The sequence below is a fragment of the Salminus brasiliensis genome, chromosome 1, assembly GCF_030463535.1.
Source record: "Salminus brasiliensis chromosome 1, fSalBra1.hap2, whole genome shotgun sequence".
Taxonomy (NCBI): domain Eukaryota; kingdom Metazoa; phylum Chordata; class Actinopteri; order Characiformes; family Bryconidae; genus Salminus; species Salminus brasiliensis.
The window spans coordinates 67,266,104-67,281,508 of NC_132878.1; the positions used below are offsets into that span (position 1 = coordinate 67,266,104).

Consider the following 15,405-nt stretch of genomic DNA (forward strand, 5'->3'; position numbering starts at 1 on the left):
ATTCTGGTAGATTATGCATACTCCACCTCCTCCGCCTGATCATCTCGGGCTATGTACATATTTATAGCCTGTGGGGGTGGCTTCATTTAGTGCTATATATTGATCAGGTCTAATCCAGGTTTCAGTGAGGCAGAAAACATCTCATTTCTGATCACGTATAATTTCATTTACGATCACTGCTTTCGAGGTTAGTGATCTATATTAAGTAGACCGAGCTTTAGGCCTACCGTTTGTATGTAGCACTCTACACTAGTAAGTGTAATGTGTAATGTGTGTGCTAATGTACTGTAATGTATGGCTCTTAGTATCTCAGTATGAGCTGTGTAGTGTGTAGTACTGTGGTAAGCATGTAGAGTGGAGGATGGAGCATGTTTTCCTTCTGTGCTCAGCTGCTCTGGCCTGGCCCCGCCCCTCCCCCCCCCCTCCTCTCCCCTCCCCTCCCCTGCTCGATGCGCTCTGCTCGCGGCTGCGCTGGAGCTCAGTGCGGCGCTGCTGGAGACGATGGCGACGGACGGCATGATCCTCACCAACCATGATCACCAGATACGGGTCGGCGTGCTTACAGGTAAGCCCCAGACCCTCCGTCCGCTCGGCTGTAACCTGTGCGTGTATGCGCGTGTGAGACGTGCGCGTGAGCGTGTGAGTGTTCGGCGGTTTTGCATTGGTGTCCCCCTCCTCAAAGCCGGGGCTTCGGCATATTTCTGCGTGACGGCTCTCTCTCCCTCTCCCTCCCTCTCTCTTTGCTATGCTGGTGATTGCCTTGAAAGCCCACGCTCGTTTAAAAGCCTTTTATTTCTCCTCTCACAGCTGACAATTCCCCCCACCCCCCACCCCCAGTCAGAAATGAGACTAGGAGACGCGGCTCTTCTGGTGTTGGATGCGCGTGCACGGGGTTTTTTTCTCCCTCTCTCCTGACGCTCTGCGTCTCCTTTTCCTCGGGAAGACACAGTTTGCCGTGTTGAATTATTCATTTCTCCGTATCGGCTTGTCAACCATGAGCCTGTAGCGGCTGAGCTGAGGCAGGGTGGACAGCGTTGAAACGTCCAGCCACGAGCCTTCATTCATTTTTCGTGGCTTTATGACGTTTTTGCCTCGATTTGTTCCCCCAGCTGTATATGGCGAATTGCGACTGATCTGTGTGAACGACAGCGGTAATTGAGACTCGAGCATTGGTGCATTTGGAGTTTTTTCGCATTGCCTGTCAGTCTTGGCTATGCAGACGACAGTTTTTCCATTTGTGTATCTTCCCACCAATTTGTGACCAAGTGTCACGCGTATTTCTTTGACATTGTGCCTTGCGGCCACCGCTTGCAATGCAACGAGAGCTTTAACATTAGCATTCTGCTGGACGAGAGAGAGGCTGGGGGGTGAGATGGAAAATGGGATTACAATGACTACAGACCCGTTTACCGCTCTCGACACGGCTCCTCTCGGCTTCCTGTCGGCTTCCTGACGGGTGCCAATCCGCTCCACTTGGAGAATGGTGATGTGTAGCAATGGAGGAGCCACAGGAGCTCCAGATATCACTGAGGGAAACCCCTACTCCTCCCACCATCCCTCCACCTCCACCCCTCCTTTCCAACTCAACCAGCCCTCCTTCACGCTTGGAGCGCAGTCAATGGATGGAGAGCGCTGACCATGGTGCTGAAATAACAGCTTCCATCGCTGATTGATGCAAACCCTCCACCAATAAACACACATACACACACACACATGTTTTATATCACTAAGAACACTATATATATATATATATATATATATATATATAGACATTGGATGTTCTTAGTCATGCAAAATGCACGCAAACAAACACATACATACCTGCATATAGATGGAATTTTATTAGTCATGCAGTCCCCCACTAACACAAATGCACAATCCCCCACACAACACACGCATACTGAAATGAGAGTATGAAGTATTTAAAGAACTATTTAACAGCACAGAACAAATTTTGCATTCATATGGTTCCATACAGAACTATTGCCGGGTCGGAAGTCAGGTCGCAAATCTCAGGGTGTGAGTCAGAGGTGAGTCTTACGTCTTTAGGGTATAAGGCAGTGTCTATGAGTGCGAGTCTGAGTCAAGTCTTTGAGTGCAAGTCCTTGAGATCTCTGAGACGCAAGTCTGAGTTAAGTCTAGAGTCTTTAGTGTATTCTGCATTAAGACTTGTGGTGTTTAATCAGTGATATTTGGTTTTTTGTGGCTGAAAGTCTGAAATCATGAGTAACGAGTTGAGTTGTGAGTCAACATGCGACTCACAGTCACCAGCCAACATAAACACACATACGTGCTGACCCCATGAACACACACAAATGTCATGTCTTTCTAGCTACTGATTAGCATGCAATTTGCAACTGTTTATTTTAAGCTAAGCTCTCAGCACCTTTTTATCAAACTTCTTTAGGCAAATTTTTGGACACTATTAGTCACACAGACTCACCACCACTACACACACACATACATGCTAGTCCCATGCACACTCAAATACTCAAATGTCCTGTAACTGATTAGCACTCAATTTGCTCTCCATTGTTTGTCGTTGCCTCTGAGTACCTTAGCTGTTGAACCACTTTATACATATATTCGAACTTTATTAATGCATGCAGTCCCACACTAATACCCACACATACATGCACACAAACATGTATTTGCCAGTCCTATAGATACACATAAATACACAAATGATTAGCATGCAATTTGGACTCTAACCTCTCAGAAGCTTAGCTGTTACACCACTTCATGTATATTTTTGATTGTCATCCGTCCCCCACTGCCCAAACAATATACACACACATACTGTGGAGTCTAATATACAGTCTCAAACTTAATGCTACTCTTATTAGTGATTAGCATGCAATTTGGCCTCCATTGTTATTTTCCCCTCTAACCATTCGGCACGTTAGCTACTGAACCCCTTTCTGTATATTTTTTGTAAGCTATTAAGCACAACCCCCCACCAATGCACACACACACACACACACACACACACACACACACATACATATACATACATGCTGCCCCAATGCATGTACCCAAATCTAGTTGCTTTTCTTACCACTGATTATCATGCTATTTCCCCTTATATATTTTTTATCTAACCTCTCATCACTTGAATCACTTACATATGTATATTTTTGTATGTTATTAGTCATGCAAACCTCCCACCAATCAGCATACACACATATATTCAGGTCCAAATGTCTGAGGGAACAACAGAAAATGCTTCTTTTTTCCAAAGGTTCTTCATGACAAATCATTTGATCATTATTACACTCTGAATGGAAAATTGAATCTTTAAAATTTGAACATGAATTTTAGAATTTAAGAATTCCCCCCTTTTGCTTTAAGGGCAGTGTGCACTCGAGCTGCATAAACTTGACAGGTTTGTGTAAAAGATGAGCAGATCAGACCCACCTAAGAGTCGCCTGAACACAAGCTTCAGTAGAAGAGCTCAGAGTCACAGCACATCTGACCTTTCTGTACAAAGACCTTAACATGGTTAATTAGACACATTTGTGTACATTTGAATATTTAGTAGAAAAGTCAGCAAATTAGATTTGTATTTGTTGTTGTTGAATATTGAATTGTACATTGTCACTGATATTTAACAATATCTTTATCATGATCTTTATTTTACATTTTTAATTTTTTAAAACTTTCCATAGGACCAGAACTCTCCCCATATACCCACATTACAGTGTACACATATACTGTGGAAACAAACCTATACATGACATTCCTCTGCACATTTTTGTGCTGCGTCAGCAGCACCTGTCATTTGATCAGGGATGCCCAAACTTTTGCATACGACTGTACACGCCCAACCCATCAACATACCTTAACCTTGTGTCTTATTGTAAAGAGCATACAGTCTGCTGGAACTTTTATTGGCCACACAAACATCTTATTGACACACACACACACACACACACACACACACACAAACACGCTTTGCCCATGCACACATAAACGTCATGCTTGCCTTGTAACGAATTCGCTGGTTGACATTTAATTCAGTCGGTTCAGCCTTTTGTCGCCTAATGTCTCATTTTCTTTGGTAACAGATGACTATGGCAGTGAACACCAAACACACTTCCACACAGACACACCCTTTCTGTAGACGGTGTGGTGAGAAGTAAATAAAGAAGGCGAGGTAAATAGAAGCAGGACAGAGATATCACAGGGTAAATTGGTCTTTGTATGTCATCTGACCTTTTAGAAATCTCAGCCTGCTCTCTCTCGCTCTCTCTTTCTCTCTCATTCTCTTACTCATCCTGTCTCTCAAATTCACATAGCTTTATTTCCATTAATTCTATTTAGGAGATGTTGCCAAAGCTAACAGTTTAATGCTTAATAATAATAATCACGGCAATATTCAAGATAAAAAGCAAAAAAAGTAAACAAAACTAAATATGGAAAATAAATCATACTCGTGTGTAAATGAATGTGTAGAATCAGAATAAAAATTTGTTTCATGGCTTTGGTTGCTGTGCTTTTTGCTGTAATGGAATGGGATTTGAGCATTTAGGACTAGGTATGAAATACATGCTTTTTTAAAGAAGGTGAAAACTCGAATAACTTTCCGACTGGCACTGTTAAGAGTAGGTATAGTATAAAATGTGCTCCACCAATGAAGGTTATTAATATTATAATTATTTAACAATGAAGGTGACTTCATGCAGTGCTTCACTGTTGGGTTTTCTGTTGATGCCGACAAAAACAGTGAACCCTAATATCAGCCATAGAACATGTTATTATCCTGGTTCAAGTGAGATTCCCTAATGTCTCTGTATTCCAGCTGATTCTGCTGTCTGTACTCATGACTTATCGTTTGTAGCACATGGAGAGAAATGCCTAACCTTTAAGTGACCTGTAGTCAGTGTATATCAGTGGATGTCTCAGACACCGCCACATGGAGACACTGCTACACTTTGTCCCACAATCCACCGCTGTGTCCTTGCCGTTGTGTCGTGCTGCTTCTTCAGAAACAGAAAGGCAGGGGTTTCTCATCTCCTCTCGCTTCGTCTTCCCCAATGACAGCAGGGTCACATGATCAAACATGTCCCCTTCTTCAGGGCTGAAGTGAGCTTTGGTTGGCATGGCAACGCTCATTTTTTTGGAGCCTGACATGCATACAGCGGCTCCGAGAAGGGCAAGAGAGGGAAATGGCCGGGTTTGTGTTGTTGTTTTGGGGGATGGATGTAACGTGATGTGAAAAACCAAGGGATGCATGATGATATCAGAATCATTTCAGTATGACAGTATAGACAGTTGATTGGATTTGACTGATATTTGAGGAGCAGGGCAGGATGAATAGGTGAAGCTGTACTACTGTACTGCCATTTCTTCTAGTTTGTATTTAATAACATGAAAAATCCACATTGGCTTGTAAATCCCGTATATACAGTTGAGGTGATCCTGGACCTTCACTCATTGATATCCATGTGATGGTAAAATTGGGCTTTCAGTGATTTCTTTGAACTGTTCTCTTCTGGGGCAGAATGAGTGTGCAACATACACCTTAATGTCAGGATTATGGGAAGGCCATTAACCTGCTTTATCCATTTCACAGCTGTCTTTGATGTGTGTTATTGTCCTGGAACACCCAACTAGATGATAGTTTATGGTCATGCTGAAGAATCTAAGGTAGCCCTCCAACTTCAGTATTCTGTCCAATTTGTTCAACAGCCAGAAAAACAGCCCCAGAGCATGATGCTACCATCGCCATGCTTAACGGTTTACACAGTGTTCCTGGGCTAAATGGTCATGTTGGCAAAACAGCTCAATTGTCTCACCTGACTATAAAGTTCTCCAAAAGGTGCTTCTGTTGCCTTTGTGGTCAGCTGAGTTGAAAGAAGGAACATCTTTCTTGAACGGAAACCTCTCCATCCATGGGTATATGAAACTAGTTTGACTGTAGGCTGTGACACTGGTGTTTCGGCACTTTCCTGTTCTTTGCAATCTTGTGACTTGGTGGTTCTTGGTTGGTTCCTGACCATTCAAACCAAGTTCCTCTAAGCTGAGGGAGACAGTTTGGGTTTTCTTCCTGACCGTGGCTACATCTTCCAATAGCATGTACTTGTGTACAGTTGTTTGAAAGAAAAAGATATTGGGTGTTTTTCCCCTTCATGAATTTAAACCAATCCATAATGACATTTAAAAGGCATAATGTTTGAGTAAATAATCAGATGAAGTAGTTGTGTAGATGTAGATTGGATAAAGTGCATATTACAAGTGTGTTTGTGTCTTCTTTTTCCAGCACACACACTACTTAAAACACACTCCTTTTTTTAGCTCCATCACCTTGGTGAACGCTGACCTAAAAACCAGCGGAACCTAACCTTGATAAAACAGAGCGGCTGGCATGTTGCCGTCACCTTTCAAAGCTTCAGATGTTGCAGGTCATGGCTGTGTATGAAGCTGTATGGATTTAAAACTATATATATTATCAATGTCATGCAATAACCTTGTATCTATAGAATAAAGTCTTTACAGGAGAAGGAACAAAAAGCCTTTTTATCTTTCAGTGGAAGTCAGTTTAAAATGACTTATTAACCATCTTGGAGCATTTCTATTTATCCATTCACAAACACACACACACACATATATATATATATATATATATATATATATATATATATATATATATATATATATCCTAGGATTTAAAAAAATTGGGTTCATGCCATGCCAGCCCTTTACTACAGCCACTTCCAGTTGCTACTTGTTTATGGGTCAGTTTAGTCCTCAGCAAGTAAAGAGCTGCTCAGTTGGGTTAAGGTCAATTCACTGACTCAGCCAGTAAAAACATTCAATTTCTTTACTTAAAGAAGCTCTTAATACACTTTCATGTATGTATTGGCTAGGGATGCAATGTTTTTCCATTTTTCTCTGTTCCAGATACAGATACGAATACCACAATTAATAAACCATACACCTGACCATCTGGGAGAGACTTAAGGCATTGATGTAATCATTACTGTACTAACTTTGTAAAACAAACTATAACAAATGAACCCAATTTCTGTTTATTGATCATTAAAATATAAATATAACTGTGCAAGACCTCGGCACAGTGTTGTTTGGGCTTCAGGACTTTTATTCTGAAATTAGAAGTCTGTGAGACTAAAGAGGAGCTAGCACCTCTTTTCTCAGTTCTCCTTATGTGGAAGATTACTGGATTACTGGCTAATAGTTGATGACAGGTGGAGGGCAAACTAGTTATCAGATACCCAATCCAGCTAATTTTGTTAGTGTCGGGACCGATATCCGATCCAAGTATCGGATCGCTGCATCCCTTGTATTGGATATGGAAATAATTTAGACCTGCAGTTAGCACTGTGCTATGCAGTTAGCCTCACAGGTCCAGTGCAAAACCAAAGAAGCAAACATCAGCACCAGAAACATGATGATCAGCTTTGTTTGGGTTAGGTGGGGAAACTAAGTACATTTGATTTTTATGTGTTTTTTACTTTTTTCCTGCAAGTATGTCTCCTTCTCTGTCCTTCTCTTTTTCAGCTATACTATCAGTCCAGTGTAGCTGAGGGTTGTGTAGGTGGCCCTCCACATTCACAAGAAAACACGTCAATTGCTGCAACTAATTTTAGACTGATCAGGCATGGTTTATTGTCACGTTGGTTTATTTAGCATGCCTCTTCTTCCACAGTGTTTTCTAGTCGACTTTTTACTCTCCTCTTTCAAAGACCAGCTTAAACGTTCCTCTTTTTGTTCTCCTTCTCAGTCTGTATGGTTAGGCTATTCTTTGTTTTTTGCTTTTGTTGGTGAAAAGTAGCCTTAACCTTACTGACATTTACTGACATCTTTTTATTCTTATTATTATGCCTGTTTTTCTTTTATTAATGTCAATAACTTGGAATTGTCTTTGTGTCCAGATTAACTTGCCATGCCTTATTATTATTATTATTGGAGATGTTTGGTGCAACATGGTGCTCTGTGAGGTCAGGCACTCTCCGTAATGTGGTTATCATACCATTCTTTTACTGTGTGTGTATGTGTGTGTGTGTGTGTGTGTTTTCTTGTTGTTTCTTTCCTCTGTGGTTTGATGAGACCGTAGTGGAGTCTCTGTTTAATCACTTTTCCTACCTCTAATCTGTGGAGTGTGTCACAGAGCCTCCTTAACAACTGTCCTAATAGAGTGCTGGATCACAGGCTCAGAGGCATGCAGGTGCATGTGTGTATGTGTGTGTGTGTCCTGTGTGCAGACCATTCCCGTAGGGCCACTATCCCTCTGGCACTCTGCCAAACACTGTAGCTCAGGATTTGGTAGTCCGTTGAAGGAGATGTGGGGTGGGAGGGATGGGGTGGGTATTAATTGTGACTAATATATCTGATACTTGGCTTATACATCTGCTGGTTATGTTATATGTCTACAAATTGGCTAGTATATCCACTAGTTGGCTAATTTATCGGCTAGTCACCTAATATGTCCACTATCTGACTTATATATCAACCTTTAATTGGCTAATATATTCATAAGGCTCTGCAAATATATCTGATTGGCTTTGACCGAAATGGATCCCTACTCCCTTCTTAGTATTGTGTTCAGTATGCATAAGATATTTGGATTTACCATTTAGCTGAAGTACACAATGTGCGTTGTTCACTAGAAATTACGGGTAGATTGTTTTGTTTTCTCAAAATTACTTTGAAATTGAAAATCCAGTGTAGGATTCAGATACTCAGCAGTGCCCTAGAACACAAATCGAAATCAATTCCTGTCAAAGCTGTAGTTCACTAATTCATATAATTCATAATTCAGTCAGGTAATCTATGCACTAGTTGTCAAGTATTCACATGTATGCAATGGCCCATATATGTAATATATTTACTAATTGAGTAAACCATTCACTAATCAGTCACTATATCTCTTAGCAGGTTAATATATCTACTAATTGAGTAAAATATCCACCAGTCAGTCAATATATATCTCATAACTGGTAAATATATGTACTAATTAAAGAGTAAACCATCTACTTAGTATCTTCTAGCTGGTTAGTATTGTGAGTATCTGTTGACTGTCCAGAAACAGTGCACTGACTATTTTACTAATCTACAATATGCTCCCGGTGGTGATGCTAAGGGTTAATCATCTGAACGATGTTATGAAGGTTTAGGAATTGACACACAAAGCATTGTGGAAAAGCATGGTTTGAGGTGTAAACTTCTAACAGGCCACAGAATGTGTGTGTGTTGCTTGCTGCCAGCAGTATGCTGTAGAGCAGTGTGTGTGCTTGTGCCAGGCTTATTAAGGCCGTCTCGGCTCTGCGCGTGATTGGCTGTGACTGAGGCAGGAGCTGCAGCAGCATTAACTTCCTCACACTGTCACCCTGATGAGGAACCGGACAGAGCACAGAGAGGAGAACGGACAGGGACACTGCTGAGAGACAGAGTGTGTGAGTGTGTGTGTGTATGTATGTGTGACATATACATGCATGTGTTTGCATACATTCATGTGTGTGAATGTGAGTATGGAAAACAGGTGTACATGAGTGTGTGTTGTATATGTGGTGTGAGTGTATGAATTGGATTTTTTTTTGTGTATGTAGATGCATGTGTTCATTTATATTTATGTGGGGGGGGTATGTATTCATGTGTTTACACAGATTTATGAGTGAGTATGTGTTAAAGTGTGTGTGTGCATGTGTTAATGCATGTATGTATACAGTCTGTTCCTGTAAGAACATGTGCATGTGTGATCACACACATACATTGGTGTATGTGTGTGTGTGTGTGTGTGTGTGTGTGTGTGTGTGTGTGTGTGTTTTAATAGTGCATATGCTATTTACCAAGGTCCTGTGTAGGGTAATCACTATGGAACAGCCTGTTTTATTGGATGTTTATTAATATGCAGATTTTTGTGTATAAAGTGACACAACTTTCCTGCACTGTGACTCATGACAGACACCCACTTACTCTCACAGAGAAGGAAATTTTCTGGAGTGTCTTTTCTGTACCACAGTTATTGCAACATGTAGAGTCCATGTGGGTCCTGTGTTAAAAAGACTTCAGGTCTGAGCCGTGTCTTGAGTCCAGGTTGAGCCTGAAGTCTCTGGGGTGTAAGTCTGACTTGAGTCTCAAGTCTCTAGGGTGTAAGTCTAAATCAAATTCTGACATACTGGAGTGCGAGTCTGAGTCGTGTGTTTAGACACTGGGGTGTGAGTCTGACTTGAGTCTCAAGTCTCTAGGATGAGTCTAAATCAAATCTTGAGACTCTGGAGTGCAAGTCTGAGTTGAGTCTTGAGACTGGCATGCAATTCTGAGTTGAATCTTGAGAATCTGGGGTGAGGCTGAGGGGAGTCTCAGGTCCCTAGGATGTTTGTTGAGTCGAGTCTCAAGTTTCTAGAGTGTGAGTCTGAGTCACGTCTTGAGACACTGAGGTGTGAGTCTGACTCAAGGCTCAAGTTTTTAGAGTGTGAGTCTGAATAGAATCTTGAGACTCTGGAATGAGAGTCTGACTCAAGTCTCAAGTCTTTAGGGTGTGAGTCCAAATCTAATCATGAGACGAGTGCGAATCTGAGTCGAGTCTTGAGACTGTGGAGTTTGAGTCTGAGTGGTATCTTAATAATGTGGGGTGTGAGTCTGAGTGAAGTCTCAGGTCTTTAGGGATGAAGACTTTGAGGTGCGAGTCTGCAAGTCTAAATGGTGCTCATTCATGGGGTCTAGAATAGTTGAGGAGTGCCACATTATTTGGTAGACAACACTGAAAAGAAGCTCACTTAAGAGTTTTTAAAAGGTGTGGTCTGAACATCATCTAAGTGTTAATCACTTCACTCCGGAAGATCAGTCCAGTGTCCTCTAAGCATAAGTGTTGTCACAGAACCCTTTAGTTCTGCCGCATTTTCCAGCTGATCCAGATGCAGTTGTGTGTGTTAGTTTCAGCAGGCGAGACTGAGGTCAGCTGAGCTGTTGGTTAAAGCAGAGAAACACACCGCAGGTCACACTCCAGCTACCACAGAATTCTGACGTCCTGTCAGCTTTAGTTAGGCAAGGTGGGGAGAGAGGAGATGTGTGTGCATGGTTGTGTGTTCTTGTGTGTATAGCATGCGTGTTTTGATGGTGTGTGAGAGTCTGTCTGTGTGTGTGTGTGTGTGTGTGTGTGTGTGTGTGTGTTCTGATGAGTCACTGCACTCCCCCTTGGTGAAGTTGACTCTGTTAATTAGAGCTGTAGGGATGAACGGGTTCGTCAGAATCTCCATCCACACATCCCTCTCTTTCTCTTATTTCCATCTCATGCGTTACCTTTCTGATTATCTCAGGTACTGCTGGGCCCACATTTTCCTAGTTTAAAGTTAACTCGAGTTTGAGTTTATGAGCTACAGAAATTTAATCAGTTGCACCAAGCAAGCTAGTTTCAAATTAAAACTTACACCTTCCTAATTATCACAGAGATGGCTGGTCATTTTGAGAGATGGGAAAACAAACTACACCTCGATTTGTGTCGGCAATGGGTTGTCTGCAAAACTTTGATGTATATACAGTCTTCTGTTTCACCGATCAAAGAGAGATAAGGAGATCACGCTTATAGAACAACACAGTAGGGATATCACATCCGGTTATTTCAGCCCCCCGATCTGATCTGAGTCTCTTATGCTGAGGATCAGCTAATACCAATCTCATTACACAGTTTAGAGAAGATGAGCTGCCGTTTCTGGAACGAGACATTCTGGACTGTTTATTTAGTTTAGTAATGATTTTTATTAAAAGTACTGTTTTATAGTGTTTAATATCTGATAATCCAGCCTGACTCACCTCCCTGACCGTTCAGCTCCCAACTCCTTTAAAACACTGCAGTCAAATCACTTTTTCTGTGTATTTGTGTGTGTATTGGGACACACTCTGTGGTTGTTTGTCAACTACTGATGTGAAATAGCTGTTTTATAGTGAGATGAATGCACTATGGTTGGGGTTTCTATAGCATGTGTGTATTAGCATTAGCCTCCACTCGGTTCTGAACATGCGGTTCTCCTGCTGGTAAAACAGAGCGTTTCTGTGATAGTTTTATAAAGGTTTGGATATTATGGTCTGGTTTCATGTTTCACTGTAAAATAGCTCCACACTCTACACTCTTTTATTTACCTACTGAAAACGTCCACACTGTTGCCGGCTGGGTAATAAGGTCTGTTAATGGTGCCTTGAGTTCACCAGTTGGTGCTCTGACCACTGTGATTAAAACAAAGACTCTGAACTGAATTGTACAGTGTACAGACCAGTACTTGACTAGTAGTATGCACTGGTTGGCTAATTCATACAATAGTTGGCTGATGGCTAATAATATTTCCTTCATAATGTTTAGGACAAAGACACATTTTTTCTCGATATGCTTCTCATGTGTTCTCTCACTGGGTTGCCAAATAACCTACGTTGGCTTGTTTTCACCGCAGCATGTTTTAGAATGTAGGTTTCTCTGTGTCTGAGTGTTTTTTGCTCAGATGCTTACAGTAGTGAATTAAATGTGATTCACTGCTTCTGTTTTTCGTCTCTGCAAAAACACATGACAAACAGAGCGGTGTCTTGTTTGTGTCAGTGTGATTCCGCTTCTCCACAGCTCTGGAATTGGGTTTTCCAGCTGCGGTGTGTAAGGTTCTGTATGGGTACATGTAGGTGGGAGCAGAAATGTGTGTGCACACTTGTGGGAGTGTGATAAATCTATGCACAATCACAGTCTTGCACGTGGATGTACATAGTCTAGACAGAACGTTCCTCAGAGGGGAATTTCAGAGAATCCAATTTTCCTGGATTGCATGCTGTTAAAGAAAAGGTTGACGTAAAACATTCAAATTAACATGAATTTTCACAGCAATGTTCACAAAGGCCCATAGATTAAGTGTTCAAAATCACATCTCTCAAACAACTCGAAATAAACTAATAAAACCCTAAATCTAAATAAACTCAAAATAAACTAATAAAACCCTAAATTGAAATAAACTAAAAATAAACAAATACAATCCTAACTCACATTTTTTTAAATAAACTAATAAAACCCTAACTCTAAATAAACTCTAAATAAACTAATACAACTCTAAATCTAAATAAACTCAAAATAAACTAATAAGACCCTAACTCTAAAATAAAACTCAAAATAAACTAATAAGACCCTAAATCTAAATAAACTAATAAAACCCTAACTCTTAAAAAAACTCTAAATACACTAATAAGACCCTAAATCTAAATAAACTCTAAATAAACTCTAAATAAACGAATACAATCTTAACTCAAAAAAACTCTAAATAAACTAATAAAACCCTAACTTTAAATTAAATCTAAATAAACTAATAAAACTCTAAATCTAAATAAACTCAAAATAAACTAATAAGACCCTAACTCTAAAACAAACACTAAGTAAACTAATAAGATCCTAAATCTAAATAAACTAATAAAACCCTAACTCGAAATATACTCTAAACAAACTAAATAAACAGGAAGCAAATTAAAGATTTAAATACAGCAGCAGTTTCCTGGTTTCTGATTCATTAAAAACACAATATCCTGTTTGTCATATTTCTAAAAATGCTATGTGAGTAATGCTCAAAACTTCCCAAAAAAACAACTGAAAGTTTGAGATTCCTGAGAACAGTGAAGCACTGACAGAGCAAAAGTATGCAAACCAGTATGCATGAATATATAAATATTATTATGCATAAGTACTTGTTATAAATAGCGCTGCTTTAACCCTTACATGTCTAGAGTTATTATTGTCATTTTGCTTTACAATTTAAATTTGAGTTCATTTTAATGATTACATAATAAGCAAAATTCACATTCAATTTACGTTCTCCACTAACAGATTTGAGTCTGCATGTCATGACTTTTTTTCATTTGTTCTAATTACCTCCTGCAGCACAAGGCTTTTATCAAATTCAAATCATACAAGTACCTCTTCTTCTAAGTACAAACACTAATGTGGTGTGAAAGTTTAGAACCCGCCCTTTCCCCAGAGTTTCTGCAAGGGACGAGTAAAAAACTATTTGTATACAATTACAGTGGGCTTTTGTTAGGGTGGGTGATAACTGTGAACTGTAAGGATTAATCTGTGTGTGAGGAATTGGTCCACAGCAGGCGTTCAGTAGCCGCGCCGTCTCTCACACTCACTGTTGGCAGCCTCACTGTTGACGCATGCCAGCAGAGATTTGGACTGTTGGCTTCTGCGGGTCCTCATACAGTGAAGTGTGACCCAGCAACACACACACACACACACAAATTGCCGTTTGGAAGCCCTGACACATAAGAATGTTTCCTTTAGAGCTGCAGTGATTAGTCAACAAAGCTGACTATGGAAAAAATGCTTACTTAAAAACAAAAGCGCTTGTTATAATGTTCATATGATCCACACAGTCATTCTGACAGACTGTAATACACTACAGGAAGTGTAGGGGGCGATATGACTTTTACTGCTTTGTTTAAAAAGCGCTCTATAACGTTCAGATGACCCATATGGTCAATCTGACAGACTGTAATATACTACAGGGCAATATGTCTATTGTTTATTTGCGCCACGCTCCTGTTTCTTCCTGTTTCTTTCAGCCATAAAACATCTGAAGTAAATTCCTAGAAATCTCTTCAGGGAGAAATTAGAAAGCTTTGAATTAACGTTAGATAAACACTTCAGATCTATGCAAGCAGCCACTGGTCCTAATCTTCATTCTACCGGTAAAACTCTCCTTTCATCATTGCTTTCTTCATTTCTCACCATCATACTCTCCTATTAATGCACCCTGTATTTCTTCCTCTCTCTCCATCTCTCTCTCTTTCTCTACACACATGTTGTATTAAGAGACTTTACGTGCTGTGTGGTTCTTTTCTTGTGTGTGTATGTGTGTGTGTGTGTGTGTGTGTTAGTGATAGAGTGAATTATTTAACGCCGTCCTTTCTACTTCCTGTGTCCGTTGTGTGAGTGATGAGAAAAGCCTCTCAGATCATACGACCGCGCCATCAAATCTTAATCTCACCCTACAGCTGTACACAGGAGCCGCTGGCCTCCGGCCCACATACACACTTCTACACCTTTCTATACCCATATCCACTGCTTTTCTCCACCCTAATCCATCCATGTCTCCATCTTTCTCCATCATTGTCTGCCTTTCTCTAATTTTCTCTAACCCTCTTTATCCACTTTTCTCCATTTCTCTCCTCCTTTATCTGCATCTCTTCATCCTTCTCAGCCTTTATCCACATTTCTCCACTTCTCTCCACCTTTCTTAAAACTCCCTTGTTGTTCTTTTAGTAGCACATTTGTTGCATCTTACTGATGACATTGGTCTAAAAATGCTGCTGCTGTCGCACTGATTGAAAGCTGGGGGTGCAAGGAGATATCATGCCTGTATAAACAGCCATCTTTACTGCTCTTGTGTAGCTGGTCAATTTTAAACAACTTAAGGTTAAATG

The 15,405-nt window shown here is 40.5% G+C and overlaps 1 protein-coding gene across 8 annotated transcripts in view; it reads left to right on the forward strand.

Annotated features, from left to right (window-relative positions):
* Nucleotides 1-472: 472 nt before the first annotated feature.
* The window catches only part of gphnb (gephyrin b), a 114,858-nt gene continuing 99,925 nt past the window's right edge, over nt 473-15,405 (forward strand). For all 8 annotated transcript variants that reach the window (XM_072687285.1, XM_072687294.1, XM_072687314.1 and 5 more), the window contains exon 1: nt 473-565. In XM_072687285.1, the coding sequence (XP_072543386.1) occupies nt 502-565 (64 nt within the window). In that variant the 5' untranslated portion in view covers nt 473-501. The remainder of the gene's footprint in view (nt 566-15,405) is intronic.